This window comes from Erpetoichthys calabaricus, chromosome 8 (genome assembly GCF_900747795.2).
Source record: "Erpetoichthys calabaricus chromosome 8, fErpCal1.3, whole genome shotgun sequence".
In the NCBI taxonomy this organism is placed as follows: Eukaryota; Metazoa; Chordata; class Cladistia; order Polypteriformes; family Polypteridae; genus Erpetoichthys; species Erpetoichthys calabaricus.
In genome coordinates this window covers 134449872-134477448 of record NC_041401.2, presented here as the reverse complement: position 1 = coordinate 134477448, position 27577 = coordinate 134449872, and the positions used below count along the sequence as shown (strand labels likewise).

The window sequence follows — 27577 nt, the reverse complement described above, 5'->3', positions numbered from 1 at the left end:
CCTCTCAAACGTAACCCGTGGACTGCCTGTATATTTATGTATGTATATATATATATATATATATATATATATATATATATATATATATATATATATATATACACACATACACACACATATATACTGTATATATATATATATATATATATATATATACACACACATATATACATAAATATACAGTATATATACATACAGTGCATCTGGAAAGTATTCACAGCGCATCGCTTTTTCCACATTTTGTTATGTTACAGCCTTATTCCAAAATGGATTAAATTCATTTTTTTCCCTCAGAATTCTGCACACAACACCCCATAATGACAACGTGAAAAAAGTTTACTTGAGGTTTTTGCAAATTTATTAAAAATAAAAAAACTGAGAAATCACATGTACATAAGTATTCACAGCCTTTGCTCAATACTTTGTCGATGCACCTTTGGCAGCAATTATAGCCTCAAGTCTTTTTGAATATGATGCCACAAGCTTGGCACACCTATCCTTGGCCAGTTTCGCCCATTCCTCTTTGCAGCACCTCTCAAGCTCCATCAGGTTGGATGGGAAGTGTCGGTGCACAGCCATTTTAAGATCTCTCCAGAGATGTTCAATCGGATTCAAGTCTGGGCTCTAGCTGGGCCACTCAAGGACATTCACAGAGTTGTCCTGAAGCCACTCCTTTGATATCTTGGCTGTGTGCTTAGGGTCGTTGTCCTGCTGAAAGATGAACTGTCGCCTCAGTCTGAGGTCAAGAGCGCTCTGGAGCAGGTTTTCATCCAGGATATGTCTGTACATTGCTGTAGTCATCTTTCCCTTTATCCTGACTAGTCTCCCAGTTCCTGCCGCTGAAAAACATCCCCACAGCATGATGCTGCCACCACCATGCTTCAATGTAGGGATGGTGCCAGGTTTCCTCCAAATGTGACACCTGGCATTCACACCAAAGAGTTCAATCTTTGTTTCATCAGACCAGAGAATTTTCTTTCTCATGGTCTGAGAGTCCTTCAGGTGCATTTTGGCAAACTCCAGGCGGGCTGCCATGTGCCTTTTACTAAGGAGTGGCTTCCGTCTGGCCACTCTACCATTCAGGCCTGATTGGTGGATTGCAGCAGAGATGGTTGTCCTTATGGAAGGTTCTCTCTCCACAGAGGACCTCTGGAGCTCTGACAGAGTGACCATCGGGTTCTTGGTCACCTCCCTGACTAAGGCCCTTCTCCCCTGATCGCTCAGTTTAGATGGCCAGCCAGCTCTAGGAAGAATCCTGGTGGTTTCGAACTTCTTCCACTTACGGATGATGGAGGCCACTGTGCTCACTGGGACCTTCAAATCAGCAGAAATTTTTCTGTAACCTTCCCCAGATTTGTGCCTTGAGACAATCCTGTCTCGGAGGTCTACAGACAATTCCTTTGACTTCATGCTTGGTTTGTGCTCTGACATGAACTGTCAACTGTGGGACTCCAATTAAGCTGCAGAAACATCTCAAGGATGATCAGGGGAAACAGGATGTACCTGAGCTCAATTCTGAGCTTCATGGCAAAGGCTGTGAGTACTTATGTACATGTGCTTTCTCAATTTTTTTATTTTTAATAAATTTGCAAAAACCTCAAGTAAACTTTTTTCACGTTGTCATTATGGGGTGTTGTGTGTAGAATTCTGAGGAAAAAAATGAATTTAATCTATTTTGGAATAAGGCTGTAACATAACAAAATGTGGAAAAAGTGATGCGCTGTGAATACTTTCCGGATACTGTATATAGTTAAAACAGGCTATTTAAAAAAGTGCATCCTCATGCTCAACTAATACTTTATAGGGATGTCTAATTTCAATCCTGGAGGGCTGCATTAAATTTCCTTAATTAGTGACCAGTTTCTGCTGCTAATGAACTTTTTTCTGCCTTTTTTGTAATTGAGTTGCTATTTAAGACACATACCACTTCATTTGCATTTTTCCTTAAATAGCAGTTAAACCATAATGTGGCACAAAGTGAGCTAACATATGACCAGCTAACCTGTGTTCATCATACAATACTTGAAAATAAAGAAAGCTGAAAGTGTCAGTAATGTTGATCAGCTCACATCCATAAAACATTTTGATGGTTCTCTTAGAGGGAAAAAAAAAACAAATTCAATGGTTTTGGAAATGTCTGCTGTGGCAAACAATGGATGTAAATAATGGGTATAATTAACAACAAGAATTGTTAGCTGGTCATCTGTTGGCTCACTTCACATTTCATTTATGTTTGGCTGTCATTTAAGGAAAAAAAATCTATTCAGAGGATGGAGTCTTTAAAAACACAGCAATTAAAATGAAGGAAACAGAAGTCAATTAACAGTAGAAATTGGTGCTCAGTACTGCCCAAATGGGTACTGGCTCCATATGACCCAAAACAGGATACAGCCTACAGTTTACACAATGGATGGATGGATGGCAAACTCTAAATATGTTATTTGTGACTTTTGAAATAAAAACTGTCCAATAATACAAAATGTAATGCAAACTTTAGTTGTCATTGAAAATTATCCAAAGTCATAAAGGTGAAATTATTAGATTTCACAAGTATAGTTTTGTTAAAGTTTGAATAAAAATTAAGAGTCCATAATTGAAAACTTTGCCCAATTTAGGATCATGATGAAGGCAGGGAACTGCTTTTGTGCCCTTAGGATCCTTGAACATATTGTGGAGGGTTTATACTCCGAGCACAACTGTATTTTATAAAAGGGATAACAGAAATGATTAGACGATCAAGGAATCCAAAAAAAAAAAAAAAAATTTAATGAAGGAGTGACCTATACAAACTTAGTCAGGCTCAAACCAAAGTAGACCTGCATTTTAAGCATCATCTGTTTAACACTGTCTTGCCATAACCCATGATTGTGATTAGGGACTGGTAAATCTTATGGAAAAGGGGTGTGGGGTAGGGGTCTAAGGAAGTCATTTCATGGTCTATCCTTTAATGCGACTTGCTTCAGACTGTAAAGTCATGTGGAAAAACAATCAACAGCAGCATGCAGACACTTACAGTAAGTCAGCATTAACGTGGCTTCACAACAGATGAAGGTCCAAAGAAGACCTGGACATTAAGTCATTAACTTCCTGTCTTTTTTTTTTTTTTAATTTAAATTCACCAATGTTGTCAGCTTTTGAGATGTTAAGTAGGCTGAACACTGACAAAAGTCAAATTAGTTAGATTGTCTTCCTTTAAAGTCAAATGAAATCCGTAAGCGTAACAGTTTAAATTTAAGGTTTGCTTGCAGACACACACAAAAAAGATTAACTTTATCTTAAAGGGATGGCACAGTAAGTCATGGCAACAGAGTGGATAAAAAAATAACATTTATAGAGAACTTAAGTACCGGAATAATATTATTTCCATATGCTAAATTGTCTGTTATTCATCAGACATGACATCATAATGATGGAAGTCTTAAAACTGGGCATTTGGCAGAACAGTAGGAAAACAGATTTTAAAAAAGTATGGAAAAGCAGACAAAACATGACTTATTATGGAAATATTGGTATTAAAAGGTGTAAATCCTCAAAATATAATTATAAATATGTAAAATACATGTTTCTTTTCACAGTAGTTGTAAAATAAAAATAAAAAAGAGCCAAGAGACTTTCATTATGAAAAGGGTAATCAAGTACCCTGTTTATCTGAATCTTGGATTTGATGCATCAGGCTGGAAAGCTATTTTAACAAAAACAATATAATGGAACAAGAAAGTAAAATTACATAAACTTTAATTTAAGCACATTTACCATGAACATGCATATATAAAATGGTATCATGACCTAAGTCTTTACATTTATATCAACTTAGGGCATTGAAAAATCAAACAATTTAGTATTTAGTATCAAGTTTAGTGAATAGCAAATGGCATGCAGTCTTTATGCCAGAGGGCCACAATGGCAGCTGGCTTAATTAGACTACTGTTTTCCCCTTTACACAGTATTGTGGAATCAGAATTAGATGGCAATATGAGATTTAGAAAAATGTACATTGTTATTCTTCTTCTTGTTTAACATTAAGAGTTTGCCTACCTAAATGAAAAATAGAACCAAAAAACATATTCTTCCAGTGTCTGCCTGGTTTTCCCCTCACACATCTGAAAGATGTGCAGCTTGGGTAAAGTCATGTATCCAATTGACCCTCATGTGCATGAGTAGACCATGTCATAGACTGGCAACCAGAAACAATGAATTGGATTAAGCAAGTGTGAGAATGTTTTATTCCTTACAGAGTTTAAAATCAGTGCCAGCACTCTTCTTCTTCTTTTGGCTGCTCCCGTTAGGGGTTGCCACAGCGGATCATCTTCTTCCATATCTTTCTGTCCTCTGCATCTTGTTCTGTTACACCCATCACCTGCATGTCCTCTCTCACCACATCCATAAACCTTCGCTTAGGCCTTCCTCTTTTCCTCTTCCCTGGCAGCTCTATCCTTAGCATCCGTCTCCCAATATACCCAGCATCTCTCCTATGCACATGTCCAAACCAACGCAACCTAGCCTCTCTGACTTTGTCTCCCAACCGTCCAACTTGAGCTGACCCTCTAATGTATTCATTTCTAATCCTGTCCATCCTCATCACACCCAGTGTAAATCTTAGCATCTTTAACTCTGCTATCTCCAGCTCCGTCTCCTGCTTTCTGGTCAGTGCCACCATCTCCAACCCATATAACATAGCTGGTCTCACTACCGTCCTGCAGACCTTCCCTTTCACTCTTGCTGATACCCGTCTGTCACAATTACTCCTGACACTCTTCTCCACCCATTCCACCCTGCCTGCACTCTCTTTTTCACCTCTCTTCCACAATCCCCATTACTCTGTACTGTTGATCCCAAGTATTTAAACTCATCCACCTTCGCCCGACCATACTGCTGCTTGTTAATCATCACCTCACTTCTTAACCTAGCTTCCACTACTCTTTCCCATAACTTCATGCTGTGGCTCATCAATTTTATTCCCCTGTAGTTACTGCAGTCCTGCACATCCCCCTAATTCTTAAATATTGGCACCAGTACACTTCTCCACTCCTCTGTTACTGCTGTTACTTAGAGAGTCAGATCAGGGGGAGGGGTGATGTTAGAGCACGTGAGCTTATTCAGTGCAGCAGGAACAACGCACATGTTGATCTTTTTTTTCTTTCAGTACATGTGCCTTCCCTGTTTGTTTATACAGTAATCCCTCCTCCATCGCGGGGGTTGCGTTCCAGAGCCACCCGCGAAATAAGAAAATCCGCGAAGTAGAAACCATATGTTTATATGGTTATTTTTATATTGTCATCCTTGGGTCACAGATTTGTGCAGAAACACAGGAGGTTGTAGAGAGACAGGAACGTTATTCAAACACTGCAAACAAACATTTGTCTCTTTTTCAAAAGTTTAAACTGTGCTCTATGACAAGACAGAGATGACAGTTCCATCTCACAATTAAAAGAATGCAAACATATCTTCCTCTTCAAAGGAGTGCGTATCAGGAGCACAGAATGTCACATAGATAGAGAAAACAATCTCTAGCAAACAAAGCTGTTGAAGGCGGCAGCTCACACCCCCTCCGTCAGGAGCAGGGGGAGAGAGAGAGAGAGAGATAGGGAGAGACAGAGTTTGTTTTTCAGTCAAAAATCAATACGTGCCCTTTGAGCTTTTAAGTAGGCGAAGCACCGTGCAGCTTGTCGTTTCAGGAAGCAGCTGCACAAAAGATAGCAACGTGAAGATAATCTTTCAGCATTTTTAGACGAGCGTCCGTATCGTCTAGGTGTGCGAACAGCCCCCCTGCTCAATCCCCATACGTCAGGATCAGAGAGTCGGCGCAAGAGAGAGAGAAAAGTAAGCAATCTAGCTTCTCAGCCATCTGCCAATAACGTCCCTTGTATGAAATCAACTGGGCAAACCAACTGAGGAAGCATGTACCAGAAATTGAAAGACCCATTGTCCGCAGAAATCCGCAAACCAGCAAAAAATCCGCGATATATATTTAAATATGCTTACATATAAAATCCGCGATGGAGTGAAGCCGCGAAAGGCGAAGCGCGATATAGATCTCTGTATATCTAGTGACTTTTCTGCCTGTCTGTCTCTCTATTACGCAGTGCTCTGTCTGTCTGTGTGTTATGGATCTTAAAAATAACAGTTATAAAGACAGTTGTTCATGTTAATTGCAGTCTCAATTGTTACAAAAATATTTTAAAAGGAGCATCCCACATGAAAATATAACGATCTCATTAACTGACAGTGCATACCAATTTATAAATTTTATGTCCGTTTGAGGTTAAAAAGAAAAAAAAAGTAACACTTAATCCCCAGCGGGGAATCGAACTCAGGTCTGTGAGGCAAGGCAAAGCTGCTATGCTCTGAGAAGCAAATCTTAGCGTGCTACGCCATGGAAACTGTTTTATCTTCCTTGAACCTTTTGTGAAAGTGTTTATTTGGTCTTTGGAACTCCGGCTTTACACATTCTATAGTTTATGCCTACATTTTGTAACATTTATTACTAAAATATGAAAAAGTTTCTGTTTTAACAATGTGTTTACACAGATTGGCGGCACGGTGGCGCAGTGGGTAGCACTGCTGCCTCGCAGTTGGGAGACCTGGGGACCTGGGTTTGCTTCCCGGGTCCTCCCTGCGTGGAGTTTGCATGTTCTCCCCGTGTCTGCGTGGGTTTTCTCCGGGCGCTCCGGTTTCCTCCCACAGTCCAAAGACATGCAGGTTAGGTGGATTGGCGATTCTAAATTGGCCCTAGTGTGTGCTTGGTGTGTTTGTGTGTGTGTCCTGTGGTGGGTTGGCACCCTGCCCAGGATTGGTTCCTGCCTTATGCCCTGTGTTGGCTGGGATTAGCTCCAGAAGACCCCCGTGACCCTGTGTTCGGATTCAGCGGGTTGGAAAATGGATGGATGGATTTACACAGATTACTGTAGAAACGGAACACACATGAAACGCATGTGTTCCAAATAACAATCTATTATTTCCACTCTAAAACTCCACTTCACTCCCAGATAATCAATCAAGGCATGAGCTGGGAGAAGTTCATGCACGTTCTAAGTTGGTGGGGGGATGGAATAGCTGGCTGCTGGCAGCTTGTTTTTCTCAGCACATTTAGAGGACAAAAGACGCTGGCGGAGAGGTGTGAATGGATTTAAGAAGCGATTTAAGGTGGGCCAGATCTACGAGTTTTTTCGTAGGTTCTGGTAATTCTAGTGTTAAACAATCTGGTTAAAAACTCCACTGCTATCTCTCCTAAACACCTCCATGCTTCTATAGATATGTCATCTGGACCAACAGCCTTTCCATTTTTCATCCTCTTTATAGCTGTCCTTACTTCCTCCTTGCTAATTCGTTGCACTTCCTGATTCATTATCTCCACATTATCCAACCTCTTCTCTCCCTTGTTCTCTTAATTCATCAGCCTCTCAAAGTACTCTTTCCATTTGCTCAACACACTCTCCTCGCTTGTGAGTACATTTCTATCTTTATCCTTTATCACCCTAACCTGCTGCACATCTTTCCCAGCTCGGTCCCTCTGTCTAGCCAATCTGTACAGGTCCTTTTCTCCCTCCTTAAGTGTCCAACCTCTCATACAACTCATCATGCGCCTTTTCCTTAGCCTTCGCCACCTCTCTCTTCACCTTGCGCCTTATCTCCTTGTACTCTTGTCTATTTTCTGCATCTCTCGGACTATCCCACTTCTTCTTTGCCATCCTCTTCCTCTGTATACTCTCCTGTATTTCCTCATTCCACCACCAGGTTTCCTTTTCCTCCTTCCTCTTCCTGATGTCACGCCAAGCACCCTTCTTGCTGTCACCCTTACTACATCTGCTGTAGTTTACCAGCTGTCTGGTAACTCTTCACTGCCACCCAGTGCCAGTCTCACCTCCTCCCTAAACTCAGCCTTGCAGTCTTCTTTTTCAACTTCCACCATTAGATCCTTGGCTCTGCCCTCACTCTCTTCCTCTTCTTGATTTCCAACGTCATCCTACAGACCACCATCCTATGCTGCTTTACTACACTTTCCCCTGCCACCACTTTGCAGTCTTCAATCTCCTTCAGATCAACTCTTCTGCATAGGATGTAATCTACCTGTGTGCATCTTCCTCCACTCTTGTACGTAACCCTATGTTCCTCCCTCTTCTTAAAATACGTATTCACCACAGCCATGTCCATTCTTTTGGCAAAATCCACTATCCTCTGACCTTCTTCATTCCTCTCCGCGACACCATACCTACCCATCACCTCCTTGTCTCCACTATTCCCTTCACCAACATGCCCATAGAAATCCGCTCCAATCACCACTTTCTGTCCCTTGGGAACACTGTTCATCACTTCATACACGTCACTCCAAAAATCTTCTTTCTCACCCATTGCACACCTCCAACTTCCAGCTTCATAATCATTACTGTGCCTGACACTCTTTTCACCTCCAAAACACTCTTGACATACTGTTCCTTCAGAATAACTCCTACTCCATTTCTCCTCCCATTCACACCAAGATAGAACAATTTGAATCCACCTCTGATCCACCTGGCCTTACTCCCATTCCATTTAGTCTTTTACACGCACAATATATCAACCTTCCTTCTCTCCATCATATCTTCTAACTCTCTCCCCTTACCAGTCATACTGCCAACATTCAAAGTTCCTACCCTCAGTTCCCCTCTCTTTACTTTCCTCTTCTCCTCCTGCCTCTGGACACATCTCTCCCCCCTCTTGTTCCTCGGCCAACATTAGCCCAATTTCCGCCAACACCCTGTTGGCTAACAGTACTGGTGGCAGTCGTTGCTAACCCAGGACTTGACCGATCCGGTATGGAAATTTGTATTGTTGTCTGCATATCGATTTGGCAAAATTTTACACCGGATGCCCTTCCTGATGTTAAACCCTTTAAAATCCAGCTTTAAAATCACCTAATTCAGAAAAATCTTTATATTGTACTGTATATAACATCTTCTCTATATTTAAACCAATGAGCATTTGTCTGCTTATAATACTTGAACAAGCTCATTGAATGAATGAATAAATGCTTTATTAGCATCCCATACATCTGCTAAGAATTCATTTAATGACTGAACATTTTTTTCAGCTGCTCAGCACTAAACAAAACAACTGCTTCTGTGGCATACTTGCTTCAAGATGCTTGGATATTGCTCACTCAAATACTGGCTCTTGCCACATTATCCCATCGTCCACTGCCAGGGGTACTTCATTTGAATTTCATGATTTCTGAATGTTGACTTGGCTGAAGCTGAAATTTTCTTTTTATAACCTATGGATCACATGGACTAAAAGATTTTGTTTGAGGTAAGTGCACAACTTTTCACTCTGTTATTCAATGTTCAGTGGATTTAAGATTAATAGAGTAAGCACCAATACTATTAATAGGTTCAAATACATTTAGAATGATGATGACAGAGTTTTGACTCGGATCCAATGCTGTGGTGTTATTACTCTTCAAGAATTTGTCTACACTGTCATCCTGTTTGATAAAAAAATCATCATTAAAAATCTTGATGGAAAATAAATCTAAAAGCACCAAGCTCTCTAGAATGTACACCTACACTGCTAACTAAGCTCATTAGATAGAGTGGCAAAAATCCTGCTGCTCAACACTCAACATGCTTATTTGGGTTTGCATCTCCAATTTGCTGGAATGGTCTTGGCTGGCTTTGTTCATGACGTGTGAAGATGCGGGTTCTGCTCCATCACCCTTCTTGCTTTTGTGAGGCCTTGAACCCGACACCGTTGGTAATGTCACAGATGAGCTTGGCAGTGAGGCACGACAAATGGAGCAAGGGGATGCTGCAAAAGTGCTTTAATTTAAAACAGCAAACAAAAACAACAGCGTCCAAATAAATAAGTGCAGTGTCTCCAAAATCTTTTAAATAATCCAATAAAAACAGATGTGAAAAACGAAGGTTAAAATCCATTAGAAAAACCTCTATATAAAAAAAAAAAAGGAGGTTAAAACAATGGCTGGAAGCAGTCGCTTTAAAAACAAAGCCTGGTGCCTTCTTTTACCTGGCGGCTCCTCTGCTTCTCCCATCAGGCTTCACAACAGGGAAGTCACCCTACCTGCAGCTGACCTTCTTTCCACTCGACTGGTCTGGAGGCTTCCCGATCCCTGGCTTCGGTTCCGTTCTCTCCAGACTGAGACTTGGCTTCCCTGAACAGCCAGGACGCTCACATTGGGGAATCCACCTTCCAAGCCTTCCGCGGCGAGCCATCCTCCTTCCGGTCACTCCCGCTCCTCACAATGCTCAGCAGGAGCGACCATTACCAACTGACCAAGGTATTGGCCAAACACCCTGCTAGGGCTCACTGTCCAGCTGCCTGCGAGCGCTCGCTCACTCTCTCTCACATCGGCTATCCTCTCCATGCTTCTGCCATCTTCTTCCCTGCAACCTCCGTCTCTCTTCTTTTATTTTCCTCCCCTGCTAGCCGCTTTGTGCTTCTATATATCATGGGGACGTGGATCAGCTGAAGCAATCAGCAGCTCCCGGGAACAATTACGGATGAGGACAACTCCTCACCTGTGCGGTTAAGTGAGAATTGCCCGCATCACGAATTCCCCGAGAACCGCTCGGCCACACACCACCACGCCCCTTCGCTAAGCCACGACGGTGGCGATTATTTATTTTAAAAACTGGCCCTTTTGACATGAGCTGTAGACCCGCTATACCACATGACTGTCTTTTCGTCTTATTTAAATCAAAACCCGAAGACTCATGTTCTCGTCCCTTCTAAACTCCCATTCCTGGGGCCTTATGTATGAACAGTGCGTACGCACAAAAATGTTGTGCAAGAACGTTTCCATGTTCAAATCTCGATGTGTAACACCTAAACTTGCCGTAAAGCCACACACATTTCCACGGTAGCTCATACCCTGGCGTACGCAAGTTCTTTGCTCTGTTTTGCAGACTGGCGGCACCCAGCTTCAAAGCAGTGCTACTGTTCCTGTGTGGTTACCCTTTCTTTCTTAGATCCACATCCCTGACGTGGCTTTATAAATACACTGAAATTAACTGCATATTGTTTTTTAGTTTAATGCATCTGATTGTAATTAACCTGTATCAATATAATGGTCCACAGAATGGTCAAACTATTCTAAATACCATAGCTGCTTTAGTGTTGTTACTCTCACTGCACCTTCTTCTTCTTTCAGCTGTTCCCATTAGGGGTTGCCACAGCGGATCATCTTTTTCCATATTACTCTCATTGCACCACTCAGAGTATTTACAGTATATCACTGTATCTGAGTGGGGAATCACAGATCTACAGCAGCTGACTGGAAAGAGAATTATCGGTATACAGCATCAAGCACATGCTGCCTCAGCCATGCTGTCAATTGAACTGCTCTCACACAGCAAACGCTTCACAGCCTTTCCTGTACGGACCTCGCTCAGTCCATCAAGTGCTTCTTGTAGAACTGTTTGTACCTATAAGTACAATTACCTCACTGTAAACTTGCGATAGTTATAATATTGCACAACCTGAGCCACTTTATAAAGTGCATATTTACATATGATGACAATATCATTTTTAAGATGAAATGCAGCAAAATATATTTATTATATTATACAGATAAAACTTTAACTTCATTTAAATAATCTATATTGTTAATAATTAAACATGTGAGGACACGGTGCCGCAGCGCTAGCACCCCGTTCACGGATTGTTCCTGCCTCACTCTGTATTCTTGCTGTGGCTGGCGCGACACTGGAAGGACAGATGGATAGAATAATTAAACACGTACTACGAAGATACAGTAATCCCTCCTCTATCATGGGGGTTGCGTTCCAGACACCCCCGCGAAAGGTGAAAATCCGCGAAGTAGAAACCATATGTTTATATGGTTATTTTTATATTGTCACACTTGGGTCACAGATTTGCACAGAAACACAGGAGGTTGTAGAGAGACAGGAGCTTTATTCAAACACTGCAAACAAACATTTGTCTCTTTTTCAAAAGTTTAAACTGTGCTCCATGACAAGACGGAGATGACAGTTCCGTCTCACAATTAGAAGAATGCAAACATATCTTCCTCTTCAAAGGAATGCGCGTCAGGAGCAGAGAATGTCAGAGAGAGAGAGAAAAATCAAAAATCAATACGTGCCCTTCGAGCTTTTAAGTATGTGAAGCACTGTGCGGGAAGCATGTCGCTTGACAAACCAGCTGCATAGAAGGGAGCAACGTGAAGGTAATCTTTCAGCATTTTTAGACGAGCGCCCGTATTGTCTAAGGGTGCGAACAGCCCCCCTGCTCACACCCCCTCCGTCAGGAGCACAGAATGTCAGAGCAAAAGAGAGAGAGAGAGAGAGAAAAGCAAACAATCAAAAATCAATACGTGCCGTTTGATCTTTTAAGTATGCGAAGCACCGTGCAGGAAGCATATCACTTGAAAAAGCAGCCATATGTAAGCCCAGCAAGGAAGAGAGCAATGTGAAGGTAATCTTTCAGCGTTTTTTGAGGAGCGGCCGTATCCTCTAGGGGTGCGAACAGCCCCCGTGCTCACAATATATTTGAGGAGTTTTATTTAATACGTAATACGCGCTCTGGTTGGGTTGCTTCTCAGCCATCTGCCAATAGCGTCCCTTGTATGAAATCAACTGGGCAAACCAACTGAGGAAGCATGTACCAGAAATTAAAAGACCCATTGTCCGCAGAAATCTGCGAACCAGAAAAAAAATCCGCGATATATATTTAAATATGCTTACATATAAAATCCGCGATAGAGTGAAGCCGCGAACGTCAAAGCTCGATATAGCGAGGGATTACTGTATTTCAATGTTCCTTAAAAGTTTTGAAGAATTGGTGTTCTAAGCTTACAGATGGCTTAATGTCTATTACAGAGCTGATTATGTGGCGATTGGGTAGTTGGAGAAACAAAAATAAGGACAGGAATTGGGGGTTAGTACATTTGAAAGAGACAGTACTGCTGCAATAAAGTATTTCATCGAAGGTCGCGCATGGTGCAGCAAGCATCTTGAGTGAGACATGAACAATCACTGCGCCACCGTGTTCCCTTGTTTAATAACATGCTTTAACTCCTATCATCATGAAAATGATATCACGCACACATCTCAGTATTTTAATTATTAAGAGAGCTGTAATATTACGAATGTAATGGATTCTGTGTCCTGTCGGAGGAAGAGAAAGCCCGGAAGCACATAGTGATTCACACATATAGAGCACATAGAAGATCAAATACAAAACAAAGAATTTAACGTGCTACTTTAGTTACGATGGGATTTAAGAAACTACTAAATTAAACGATTTTAATATGAAGTTTATGATGTTCTACTTTAATGACAAAATAAACTATGTGATTAAAGTGGAAATTTCGAGATTAAAGTTGACATTTCCTGCTTTTTTCCCCCCACTGTGTGCCTTTTTTTTTCTCTGTACCCTAATAAGCTTTCATATGACACTCAGATGGTGGGCTACGACTCGCCTTTTCACGGCGACTCTGATATGTGACAACTTTTTTTTATTTCGGGCACTGTGCGACTTTGTGAACTTGAGCTTTCGAGTTTCTCCGACACTATGTCACTCGATCAACTTCCTTTTGTTCTTTATATCATTGTTTAAACCAACAAATAGTACATTTTTCCTTGCCTCCACTTGGTATTCGCTGAAATTCTTCTATTTTCCCATTGTCTTTTACACAGAAGGCTGAGCGTAAGTGCTATTTATATTGATTTGCATATACAAAGAGGTGTAATTCTGGGAGGAGTTTGGGCAGGACAGCAGGCACGTGCACATGCGTTACTTTTCACACTGACCGTGATTTATGTAGCGGAAGAATGTGAAAGTTGGCGAACGCACAGATTTATGCATATGGATTTTTTGTGCATAAGCACATTCCCGCTTTTGTCCGTACACCATGTTATAGTGTGAATTCTACGCGCGGTGTTATGCATGAGGCCCCTGGTGTCTATGCCATTTTCCCGTAAATACTTTAAGTAATGTGATGTCTGCTAACTTGAACTGACAGAGCTTAGCTTAGAATTTGCTGGACATTTTTTTCACTGTAACTTTCACCTTTCACTGGCAGGAAAAATGCATTGCATAATCCCTGGAAAGACTGCTGGTCCACTTCAGGACAAGCTCACATACCATGTAGAGTCACCATTTAACCTAACTAGTATGTCTTTATGACAAAAAGCCTGAGTACTTGGAGAAAATCCCACACGAGAAGAATATACAATACAGTTTGCGTTATTAAACGCCTTGTGATGGTATGTGTAGTAGAAGGTGCTTTAAAAATATCCATATTACTAACCGAGAATGCTAAACCGGATGGACGCAGGGACATCCGGCCATGGGCCGTAGCCGCAAAAAGACGTACTGCGCAGGCGCAAAAAGATTCCGTGAGAGGCGGCTGAGGAGCCGGGAGAGACGGACAAAAGAGGCCGCGAGAGGCGGATGAGGGGCCGCGAGAGGCGGACAAGACCACAGAAAAAAGGAGTGAGCACAGAAAAAAGAGAAAAAAGGAGTCAAAGAAACGCAAAAAGGCGTACTGCGCAGGCGCGAAAAGAGTCCGCGAGAGGCGGATAAGGAGCCGCGAGAGGGGGACAAAAGAGGCCGCGAGAGGCGGACAAGACCACAGAAAAAAGGAGTGAGCACAGAAAAAAGAGAAAAAAGTAAAAAAAGAAATGAGGCACAACGAGCACCGAAAAAAGGAAAAGGCACATAAAAAAGTAGCCAAACGCAGGCAAAGCACAAAACACATTGCACACGAAACTAGACCCAAAAAAAAAGAGGCTCGCGCACAACAGCAAGGCACCCCCCCCCCCCCCTACAGGCACCGGATGGGACACACACCAAGAGGGGGATTCAACAAGCCCATGGAACACAAAAAAAAAGAACACAAAACCACCCCACAGACCCTACAAGCAAGGGACGGGACACACACAAAGAGGGGGATTCAACAAGACACAGGAACACAAAAAGAAAGAAGACGCTCGCGCAACAACAATCCTCAACCCCCCCCCCCTCCACACATCCATAAGAAGTGACACCCAAAGCCACATATTCTAAAGTGAACGTCAACACCTTCACACTAGGCAGCATAGGTGTCAGCATAGGTGGATCTCCTTACAATAAAGCACTATTAACCGTTCAACTGCAGAAAAGGAAACATATTAACAGTGATTGCGATCCTCCTTATTATCCATATTTTGCATGCTGAGAAAGAAACAAGTCATGAATACACGATCACGTGTACAAAACGATTCGGAAAGGATAACAGGAACAAACACACGAACACGAAAGAAACAACAAAATAGACGGCGGAGCATAAAACGCGCTTCTGAAACTCTGAGAGAAAAAATGTCGCGGATCAAAAAACGCAAAGCACAAGTAACACCGTTACAGAGACGTGCCCAAATGGACAGACACAATGAACGTAGGGGCATACAGCGCGCGTCTCAAAGTGCTGCATCGAAACAAGCACGATTTCAAAACGAAAGAGCTCGCGTCTCAGACATACAAAAAAGGGAGCGAAGAGAAAAAATAAATGAACGCAGACGTGTACAAAGCGCAAATAAACTGCCAGAAAAAAAGAAAGCAAGACTCCAAAAGGAGAAAGCTCAAATGACCGACATACAAAACGGACAAGGCTCGATACAAACAATGCAAGACGTAGACTGAAATGGACTTTGCGCAAAGCGGAGGCGAATAAATTAAAAGAAAAAAATAGCGCGTCCCAAATACTGGACATGCAACAACGCGGCACTCAAACGCCAAAAGCAAAACATGCACGTAGCGGACATCAACGCCAGACACATATTAAACGCTTAAGCCAAATGGCTGAAAACGCCTTCAATAATGAATCCACTATTGAGGAAAATTCATTGGGATTAATGAATGTCATTTGCAATCATTGTCATTCACTTAACTTCCCAGAAGAAACAACTGGCAATACAAATAATGAATGTACACGTTGTTGTCAAAAGGGGCAGATTAGACTGACTCCTTTACATTCATATCCTGAATATCTACAGAAGCTTCTAACTAACGATGTGCCTGAAAGTAAAAACTTTATGAACTGCATTAGATCCTACAATAGTTCATTTGCTTTTGCATCTACCGGAGTACATATCAGGCCACCAAAAGGCAATGGCCCATACTGCTTTCGCATATGTGGACAAATATTGCATCGCATTGGAACAGTGCACCCTGAAACAAATCAACAACGCAAATATGCACAAATCTACATCCTAGATCCAGATGAGGCAATCTATCAACGAATGAACCTTCCTGAAAACAAACAATGCACAGAGCTTATAATGAGAAACGTCTCTCATGTCATAAACAATCACCCATTAGCTAAGTCTATAAAAATGCTACATGAAGTTGAAAAGGAGGCCAATACAAAAGCAAATGCAGAAGGTATAGCGGCAACTACAATTGCTTTGGTCTTGATAAAGGACAAAGAACAAGATCCAAGACTAACCCGGCCGGATTACCACAACACAACCTTACCCTTAAAAACGGAACAATAATCATGCTATTAAGAAACCTTAACACTAAACAGGGTTTATGCAATGGCACACGGTTAGTCGTCAACACCATGACACACAATGTTATTCAAGCAACAGTTCTTAGAGGATCACATGCTAACAATACTGTTCTCATTCCTAGAATTGACCTTGCGAGTTATGACCTAGAATTACCTTTTACATTGAAACGCCGACAGTTCCCCATTAAACCTGCATTTGCAATGACCATCAACAAATCACAAGGACAAACCACGGACAAGGTTGGCATCTACCTCTCTGAACCCGTTTTTGGACATGGACAACTTTATGTTGCCTTCTCACGTGTTCGACGTTCATCTGACGTTAAAGTTAAAATTATAAATGATCCATGCCAAGGAAGACTCATTCAAAGACAAGACACCATCTTTACTACTAATGTTGTATACAAAGAAATATTCCAATAAAACATTACTCTATGCCAAACACTCTATTTTTTATTTCTATATGCATCATCCAAACCTGCACACTGTACTATATCTAAATCATACATCTCACTCTTTGTCATGCCCCAACGCCAGGGGTTGGCGAGCGAAGCGAGCAGGGGGCGAAGCCCCCTAGTACTGTAGATTGAGTGACTCACTAAGAAACAGAATTTACCAAGCACATCATGAAGACCAAATACAGTTCTACAAAAAAAATATCCTGAACAGTGGTAATGTTTACATGTTTGGACAATGCACCCTCCATGACCATTTTAAATTCTAGACGAAAAGTAATGATTATTTTTCATAAGTCAATCCATAATACAGGATTCCCCCCCACCACCCAAGTATCAGAGCTATTGAAACAATTTGATGCTGGTTTCCTAGACTCCTTACCTGCTCAAACATGAATGCAAACTCCACACTATCTTGAGGGACACTCTCCACATCTAAAAAGCAATAGAGTTTGAAGTAAAGTCGCCATTGGCCTTCCTCTTCCTCCTCTTCAGTTCCAACCAATCTATCCATAATAAAAAAGTATTAATTTCTCCTTGTAAACATCATACCTTTGGTAAATGTGTGAGCATGCTATAAGGATTAAACTAGAAGTGTTTAGTTTTTTTCTATTTGCTGTAACGATAATCAAGCATGACATTAAGGCGTATAGCTTTTAATGACAAGAGGGGCCTCCATAATAAAATTCTCAGCAAATACATGTTAAAATAAACTGATGGATGTAACATGTTAACTGACTAGCTGTCCAATTTCATTATTAAACAAGTTTTCAACATTTAATTTCAATCCATTATTCTCTTTTTTATGCAGTAATTATCACAGAGTTAAAAAAAGGGATATCTAAAACCATCTTGCAAAAAACATGCAGATGTAATATCTTATGCAATACAGCTATTTAAATTAAAGGAAATTCTTTTCTAGGTTGACAGACTTGTTTATCAGCATTTTATTCTACTGTACCTATATAGAAACTGTGTCAAACATTACTACTGGCTGGTTATATTTCTGCTTTGTCCGGTACTCTGTTGATACTAACCTCCCACTTGTTAAATATAGATATAAGCACAGGTGGTACTGTTGCCTCATAGCACTATATGCCTGGGTTCAAATCCCAGCCTCACTGAGTGAAATATGTACATTTTATTGTGACTGCATTGATTTTTATCAACACTTTCTATATTTCCTCCCATATCCCAGAGAGGAACTCTTACACATCGGTCAATTCGCTGGTGAAATTTTTTCACCGTCTTTCACTCAAACAGAATACTTTACAGAACTTTTAGTCGGAGGAGCAGCCGCCCTTTACGGAATTAGAAGGAGACGCCGACGAGGGAAGCGAGCCGGAGCGCTTGTTAAACTACGCCACCGGGATTTCGAACTGCGCTCCCTTCAATTCACCTGGCGAACGTCCGCTCTTTGGCCAACAAGATGGACGAACTGCTTCTGTTAAACAGAATAAACACGGACTTTTCCAGATCTGCCATCCTGTGCTTCACTGAAACCTGGCTTGGTGAGCACATCCCCGATAGCGCATTATACCTGCCGAGCTTCCAACTTCTCCGTGCGGACCGCGTCATGGAGCTCTCGGGGAAAACGAAAGGAGGCGGAAGCTGTTTCTACATAAACGAAGGTTGGTGTACAGATGTCACAGTACTAATCAAAACATGCAGCCCTCACTTAGAGTCTTTTTTCATTGACTGTAAACCGTTCTATTCACCGCGGGAGTTTTCCTCGTTTATTCTGGTTGGTGTTTACATCCCACCTCAGGCCTGTGTTAGTGAAGCTTTACAACACCTGGCTGACCAGATAACTAACATGGAGCACAAACACCCGGCCTCCCTGCTCATTGTTCTTGGTGATTTTAACAGAGCAAACCTCAGGCAAGAACTGCCAAAATTCAGTCAGCATATTAAGTGTCCTACCAGGGACAAAAACACACTGGACCACTGCTACACTACATTAAAGGATGCTTATCGCTCTGTCCCTCGTGCTGCCCTGGGACTCTCTGACCACTGTTTGGTTCATCTTCTCCCGACTTACAGGCAGAACTTAAGATCTGCAAAGCCTGTGGTGAAAATGGTGAAGAGATGGACCAACGAGGCAAAGCTGGAACTACAAGCCTGCTTTGACTGTACTGATTGGAGTGTTTTTGAGTCTGCAGCGACAGACCTGGATGAGCTTACTGACACTGTGACATCCTACGTCAGTTTTTGTGAGGATATGTGTGTGCCCATGAAAACTTTTCGCACATACAACAACAACAAACCCTGGTTTACTACAAAACTCAGGCAGCTTCGTAAGGCTAAGGAGAAGGCCTACAAAAGTGGGGACAGAATCCTGTATAATCAAGCCAGAAACACATTGACAAAGGAGATCAAAGTAGCAAAGAGGTGCTACACTGAAAAGCTGGAAAATAGGTTTACAGCCAACGACCCTGCATCAGTGTGGAGAGGTTTGAAAGACATCACCAACTACAGGAAACCATCCCCCCATACTGACGAGAACCATCAACTGGCCAACGAGCTGAATTTGTTCTACTGCAGGTTTGATAATCCCTCTTTCACACCTCTCACCCACGCCAATCAAAATACAGTCCTAGCACTCACTACCAAGCCCCTGCCCCTCCCCACTGACACCATACCTGCACTCAGGATCTGTGAAGGGGACGTGAGTCAGCTCTTCAGGAGACAGAAGATCAGGAAGGCACCAGGTCCAGATGGTGTGTCACCCTCCTGTCTTAAAGTCTGTGCTGATCAGCTGGCCTCCATATTTACACAGATCTTCAACAGATCCCTGGAGCTATGTGAAGTTCCCTCCTGCCTTAAGCATTCCACAATTATCCCGGTTCCAAAGAAAACCTCCATTGCAGGGTTAAATGATTACAGGCCAGTCGCCCTGACGTCTGTAGTCATGAAATCCTTTGAAAGACTGGTGTTGACCTACCTGAAGGACATTACAGACCCCCTGCTTGACCCCCTACAGTTTGCTTACCGAGCAAACAGGTCAGTGGATGATGCAATCAACATGGGACTGCACTACATCCTGCAACATCTCGACTCTCCAGGGACATATGCTAGGATCCTGTTTGTGGACTTCAGCTTGGCGTTCAACACTATCATTCCAGAAGTCCTCCACACCAAACTCACTTGGCTCAATGTACCAGCTCCCATCTCCCAGTGGATCAAAAACTTCCTGACAGATAGGAAGCAGCAAGTGAGACTGGGAAAAATCACATCCAGCACACAAACAGTCAGCACTGGCGCACCCCAGGGATGTGTCCTCTCTCCTCTGCTCTTCTCCCTCTACACAAATGACTGCACCTCAAGAGACCCGTCTGTTAAAATCCTGAAGTTCGCAGATGATATGACAGTCATTGGCCTCATCAAGGACAGTGACGAGTCTGTATACAGACGAGAGGTCGAACAGCTGGCCCTCTGGTGCGGTCAAAACAACCTGGAGCTGAACAAGCTTAAAACTGTGGAGATGACAGTGGACTTCAGGAGGAGCCCCCCAGTGCTGCCCCCTCTCACACTACTCAACAGCATTGTGTCTGCTGTGGAAAACTTTAGGTTTCTGGGATCCACAATTTCCCAGGACCTAAAGTGGGAACTAAACATAAACACAATTGTTAAAAAGGCCCAGCAGAGGTTGTACTTCCTGCGCCAGCTCAGGAAGTTCAACCTGCCTCAGGAGCTGCTCATCCAAATTTACTCTGCAGTAATCCAGTCTGTTCTCTGTTCATCTATCACAGTCTGGTTTGGTTCAGCCACAAAACAGGACAGGAACAGACTTCAACGGACAGTCAGGATTACAGAAAAAATCATTGGTGTTGATCTGCCCTCCATTCAAGACTTATACAGATCTCGAGTCAGGAAAAGGGCAGAAAACATCATTGCAGACCCATCACACCCTGGTTACAACCTTTTTCAACTTCTTCCCTCTGGTAGGCGCTACAGAGCACTGTACACCAAAACTACCAGACATGTGAACAGTTTCTTTCCTCAGGCCATCACTCTCATGAACAATTAAGTCAATCTCAAAGCATCAGGGACAATACTAGGTAAAACCGGAGTCCAATTCCTTGCATGTGTACATATACTTGGCCAATAAAGCTGATTCTGATTCTGATGTTAGGCTAATTGAGAGGTTGCACCCTTGTAATGGACTGCCACATCACCCACTCTTAGATGCTAAATCTGTCAGAACAGGCTTGGGCCCTAGTCCCTTATTGGAAAATGGACAGATGAACAGTGAGAAGCACCTTCCATAGTTGGTGGCCATTTCATGATGACCATTGTCATTGGTTTAACATACATCAGGTAATAAAATGTTTTGTATCTAAAATAAGAGAGCAGACAAAATGAGACTCACAGCTCCACAGATATAACAAAAGACTAAACATTTTCAGTATTGACAGCAGAAACTCTCACCCCTAATGAGGATTTGTTTTTCAGCTAGTATTTAGCGTGTACTAGAAAGCATATTACTTAACAAGAGAGGGAGATATTTAAACTGTAAGTTGGCCTTTTCAAATACAAACATTTAGAGGTAAATTGCAGAAAAAGAGTGTTGATAGTTAATCTTTTATAGGCTTTTTGGGATAATGTTCAAGTAATAGAAAAACACAAACAAGGAGGGAAGAATTTATTAGTTACTGGACTCATTTTCATTAATGATAGTTGACTGTGATGATAAACTGATAACCTTCTACCACTAAGCTGCTGGCTGTCTATAACAAAGTGCTCAAGGCTGTCTTGTAGTAATTTGTTAGTGGATCTGGCTTTTGGGCCTTGTCTCAGAATCAAGTCACTTTTTCTCATCTTCCTGTGTTTTCCCTTAGGAAAAGAGACTCTTCTTGTTATGGAGTGTTGCATTATTGTGTCTTAATAGCCATTTGTTTGAAGAAGGTAAATCATCGTGGCTGTTAAGCCAAGTGCAATAAGTATTGGAGTGATTTGATCCTTCCATAACTAATTCTGAGGAGCGTTTGTGAAATAATTACACTATTAGTGAAGATTCAGGAAAAAAACGGTTCAGTTTCAGAAAGTGTGTGCCCCATGTAAAAATACTACAGGATTGTCATTTTTTTGGTTACAAAACACATCTGTTTGGGGACACCTAACTGTTTTTTTTTTGTTTTTTTTTAAAAAGTGCATACCCACCTTTCAAATTTTGCTAACACATCAGCAACGATAACTCTGCTTTCCACAGCTCTGCCGGTGGACTGATTCTGCTCAAAGAGAGCAAACATGTTACGACTATCCTCCATGGCCAAACCACGAATCAGTTTCTCTACAACCTAGAAAATAAATCAAAAGGTTAGTGGGCGGTATAGAGAGAATTTTTTTTTAAAAATGACTTAAGTAGAACAAAAAGTTTTAGGGACAGGGACACTAAAATGAGGGGTAGGTAGACTAGATTAGATTATTTTTCTTAGGCCAATTTTATACATACTGTAAGATGTCAGCCAGTAAGATGCTAGTAATATGAAAACCAAGCACTATTTTATTCCACCCTGATGAATATGAGTTCATGACCAAGCATCACATCACAAAAGACGCAATTTGGTTTATGTGCCGGAAAAAAAAACACTTTCAAACTAAAGATCAGCGGGACAGCAAAGAGACATGGAAGAGCAGCTCATAGATAAGGAAGATATTAAGTGACCAAAGTTAAAGGCATAGGCATCTCTTCATGTTCCAGATCAATCCAGACTTCAGTAGCTGCCGGTTTAGACAGAGTAAGACACCTCATCCAGTAAATAAAATAAAAATATCATTTACAGCATGGTGTTTTGTTTTGATATTTCACAGTTTGCAGCAGTTTAACAATTTGCCAATAAACACGCACATTATTGAAGTTTTTTTCCATTTGAGGAATGTGTCTCATGTTTATGAAATGTAAGAAGATAAGCTTCTTCTGCTATTGGTAATGAACAAACATGTATAAGTGTACAGTATGTATTTGAATCTGTTAGTATGCCATGAGTAGGCCATGAACATTACCTCTCCAGCTGTGGTATGGGAGTTGATGGTGATTTGACATGATCCTCCACCATGACAGTAGACTGTTGTTGTCATCTCCTGTCGGGTAAGCAAGGCAGCAATCTCATCCTGCGATGGCACATACTCTCTTGACTTAGTTTTTTTTAATGACTCTCCAATGAAGTGGGCATACTTCTCAATCTCTGTCCCTGGGAACTGGTCTTTTATCCTGATGGCACAAAAAAGTCAAGGATTAATTTGAAGCACAGAAGCATAGGGAGTCAAAATTAGTTTATTTCAGTGCCTGAATGCTATCAGTTCATCTCTCAATCTAGCCAGATAAAAGTTTGACTGTAACATGTATGGTCCTGAGAGTGCCATACTGTAATGCCTATCAAGGGTGCTTACCTTTTAAGGTAAAACTTGAGGTAGCGAAGGATCCCACGGCTGGGCAAAAAGGTGCAGCTCATACAGGTAAGGAGATGCCAGTGAGCACGATTGGCTGGGCTGTTGGGATGTGGCACATGTGTGGTCTGCTTGATCAATTGGCAATAGACCTCATCTCTAAGTGGCCGTAGGTCCTGACAAGTCTGCAAAATACCCTGAATTATGGCCACAGGGTCCGATACGGTTTCCATTTCTTGCAGGGAGTTGAAGATTTTCACTGCTTCATCCTGAAGACTGGAGTAGCCCTTTTCTTTTTGAACTGTTGAAAAATGTGAAGAACCAAGGGTTCAATATTTAGCAATCTTGTAGTCATTTTTCTATATAAATCAGATTTAACTGATGTGGTGCCCGGCGGGCATCCATGCCCGGCCGGGACGCCTAGGAGGAGTGGAGGAGGGCTTGTGCCTCCTCCAGGACACGAGGGGGCGTCCTCCCTGGTGGCTTTGGAGACCAAAAGGGAAAGGAGGGATCGAGGGCTGAGTGCCGATTCCTCCAACAGGAAAGGATGTGCTGCTGGGTGCGCACGTCCTGTGAAGGGCCACTCCCCTGAGCCAGTGGAAGGGAGAGAAAAGCAGGCGGTCCCGTCAGCCAGAGGGACATGCAACCCGCGGAAAAGGTTCCGAACAGGCAAGTTCCGGGGTCCTTGTAAAAGGGGGGAGCGCTGCCAGTGGGACGGGTGTCCAGGCAGCGTCTCTGCCCCTGTGTTTCTGTGTGTTGCAGGATTGGGCCCGGGACGAGCAGTTGGACCTGCTTCGTGGGAAGCCGACCCTCACAAGGTGGACCGTCTGACCGGACGACATTTCGCTGGCGATGGGGCAGCCTCTCAACCAGCGGAGGCTGCGAAGGCACGAGCGGCACTAAACAGCGGGGCGAGGAGATCTCGGAGGGGGTGCCGAAGAAGAGAGTTCCAGGGTGCCGGATTGGACCCTGGACGAAGAGTATGACCCACTTCGGGGTTGAGCCGCCCTAACGGGGTGTGTCGCTCGGACCAACGGGTCTTCACTGGCGATGGGGCAGTGTGATGCCCGGCCGGGACGCCTAGGAGGAGTGGAGGAGGGCTTGTGCCTCCTCCAGGACATGAGGGGGCATCCTCCCTGGTGGCTTTGGGGACCACGGGTACGGAGCTTGGAAGCTCAGCCCTGTAGGGGCCTGTGGTCACCGCCAGGGGGCGCCCCAATGCCTTGGGAGTGTTGTCCCTCAGTACTTCCGCCACACCGGGAAGTACTGGGGGGAAGAGACTTGAGGGCACCCGGTGGACTTCCGGCCTCACCTTGGGAGCTTCCGCCACACAGGGGTGTGGCTACGGAGGCCCTAACGATGCACCTGGAGCCCATCCGGGGCACATAAAAGGGGCCGCCTCCCTCCAGTCAGGGCGAGAGTCGGGAGGAAGAAGACAAAGCGTGTTGGAGAGGAGTGGAGGCGGACCAGGATGAGAAAAGGCATTGTGTTGTGGCCAAGACTTGTGAAAGGGTGATTGGTGCTTTGGCACTGGGTTTGTGCACTAAGGACTTGTAAATAACTTGTAAATAAACGTGTGTTGGGTGACATGAATGTGTCTGCCTGTCTGTGTCCGAGCCAGTCTCCACACTGAGTAAAGTCTTAAAAACACAATAAAATGGCTATAATAGAACACAATCTCACTGTGCATTATTTGGCTAAAATAATAAATAATAAATAAAGAGAAGGTCTCTTTTAAAGCTAGAGCCTCTAGCACTAGCTCCACCCTGATATTGTACTTCTGGGTTCCGTGGTGTAAATAATTACCATCTGCTTTTAAGTAAGTTTGGAATCTTCTCTAACTAGCTGAACTTAATTTTTTCATGATCATTTTATATGCAGTAACCCAGATCAATATTAAACTACAAACATTTTTATTATATTACATATACAGATGTGTACATGTCAGGTATGACGTTAAACTGCATCCGGCCATGCAAGCGGTCCTCCAACTTGCAGGGAAATCATGGGGGTTGGTGGCAGGATTGGCACTCCAGCCACCGTAAAAAAAACCTCACACAGCTCCGAGACGACAGAAAAGACTCATTTTGTGCTTTCCGTGGGAGTAGCTCTGCTGCAGTTGCCCATAGGAAGGCTGCTTGCATCATGAAGGGAATAGGGGAAAGCCCTCGGGAGCCCCATCCTCGGAAGAGTCGAAACCATTGGAGAGCCAATGGGGTCAGTTCTGTTGGGGATCGGAACTTGTGTGGTGCGGAGGCGTCGCCCACTGCACAGCAGCACTCGGGTCCCAATTTGAGGCGGTGCATAGGTAGGCGCATGGAACGTGTTGTATCGATTAGTACACAAAGAAATCTCCAAATACCTTCTTTATTACAGAAAGACCTCTGTCATACAATCTCATTCTGGGAATTCTCCTCCCATCCCTCTTCCAGTTCTATTTATATCATATTTGTACACTGCCATCTACTGTCCAAATTAAATAACATTAATAACACAACATAACAGAACATCTAGGCTCTCCAGCAAGATGATCATCTTCCTCTGCTGTCGGAGGAGCTGCGTAAACTCTGCATTTCAGTGGCGGCACTCTCCGAGGTGTGCCGACCGGGGACTGGCCAGATCTCTGTGGGTGGATACACCTTTTATTGGTCTGGTCGCTCTGATGACTGTCATACTTGGGGAGTAGCTGTTGCTGTAGCGGATTGGCTTCTTCCAAATGTGTTCAATGTCACTCCTTTCAACGAGCGTATTATGAGACTCAAATTACGGCACTCCGTGGGTGCCTTGTCTGTTGTCTCAGTATATGCTCCGACCTAGGTGAGTGACGTCTCGGCGAGGGAGACATTTTATTCGCAGCTTCGCTCAGTGGTTGATGGGTGTCCACCAGGTGACACTCCTCTGGTCATGGTTGACTTCAATGCAGCCACTGGCACTGACAGGGCTGGCTATGAGGATTGTCTCGGTCCCTATGTGTCTGGTGACCGTGGTGAGAGTGCCTCCATGGTTCCTTGACTTTGCAAAAGGTCAGGGGCTGCGAATCGTTGGATCCTGGTTCTAGCACCCAGACCGCATCGTTGGTTCACATCACAAAATTCAGTTTGTGAATTCTGACCACAGACTTCTTGTTGTTACTCTTAGGATCCAGCTTAGGTCCAGCAGGTTACCACCTACTATGAAAATTAGCCTGGACTTGGCCAGACTCCAAGACCAGGCTGTTTCTAATGAGTTTGCACTCAGTTTGTGTGAGGAACTTGCAGATTTGGGTGCGACTGCCAATCCTAATGTGATGTGGGAGACCTTCCGTGACGAGACCCTGAAGGTTGCCAAGGGTTGTGTTGATGTTACCAGTGTTTCCAGAAGGAGGTGTTTCATCTTGCAGGGAACCCTGGATATCATCGAGAGGAGTCGTAGTGCACAGCTCAATGGCAACTCTGGTCTGCACCAGGAACTGAGAAGGATGGCTGTGAAGGCTCTGAGGGTAGATAAAGAGGTGTTTGTTAGAGGAATCTGTGAGCAAGTGACACACCATCTGTGGTTTAGCGACCCACGTCCTGCTTACAGAAGAATCGAAGCATTAAGCACATACGAATCTGCTCCTCGGAGAGTTGCAGTCAGGGCAGCTGACGGAATGGTCCTTACAGATGACACTGCAGTTGTGACCCTTTGGGCTGGCTACTTTTAGCAGTTGTTCAAAGCTGATCCTCCGGTTAGGACGTTGGATATCTCTGGGTCCATGGTTCTTGAGGCTGATTCTCCTGGCATTACAAGCAATCTTTGCTTCCATTTGGGAGACTGACATCATCCCAACTGACTGGAAAATGGGACTTGTCGTTCCTATCTGGAAAGGGAAGGGTGATCGCCTGGACTGCGGCAACTACAGGGGGATAACACTGCTCTCGGTCCTGGGTAAAGTCCTTGCTAGGGTCGTCCTCAATAGGATCCGTGATCACTTGCTCACCTACCAGTGACTGGAACAGTCTAGTTTTATGCCTAAGAAGTCTACCATCGACCCCATCCTAGCACTGAGTGTTCTCATAGAGTGCAAACACGAATATCAGCAGAATCTCTTTGCAGCCTTTGTCGATTTTCACAAAGCGTTTGACTCAGTTGATCAATCTGCCATGTGGGACATCCTGTGGGTTCAAGGGATCCCCTTGGAGTTGCTGGATATCATGGCCAACCTATACACTGGTACTGTGAGTGCTGTGCAGAGTGGAGGCAGAAC

At 43.2% G+C, this 27577-nt stretch overlaps 1 protein-coding gene across 1 annotated transcript in view; it reads right to left on the bottom strand.

Moving 5' to 3' along the window:
• Positions 1-27577, bottom strand: part of LOC114656608 (unconventional myosin-X-like) — a 441287-nt gene that overhangs the window by 32734 nt on the left and 380976 nt on the right. The window contains exons 35-38 of the mRNA XM_051931412.1: positions 23356-23653; positions 22969-23176; positions 22126-22262; positions 17345-17468 (exon numbers count right to left, since the gene is read on the bottom strand). Coding sequence (XP_051787372.1) covers positions 17345-17468; positions 22126-22262; positions 22969-23176; positions 23356-23653 — 767 coding nt within the window. The remainder of the gene's footprint in view (positions 1-17344; positions 17469-22125; positions 22263-22968; positions 23177-23355; positions 23654-27577) is intronic.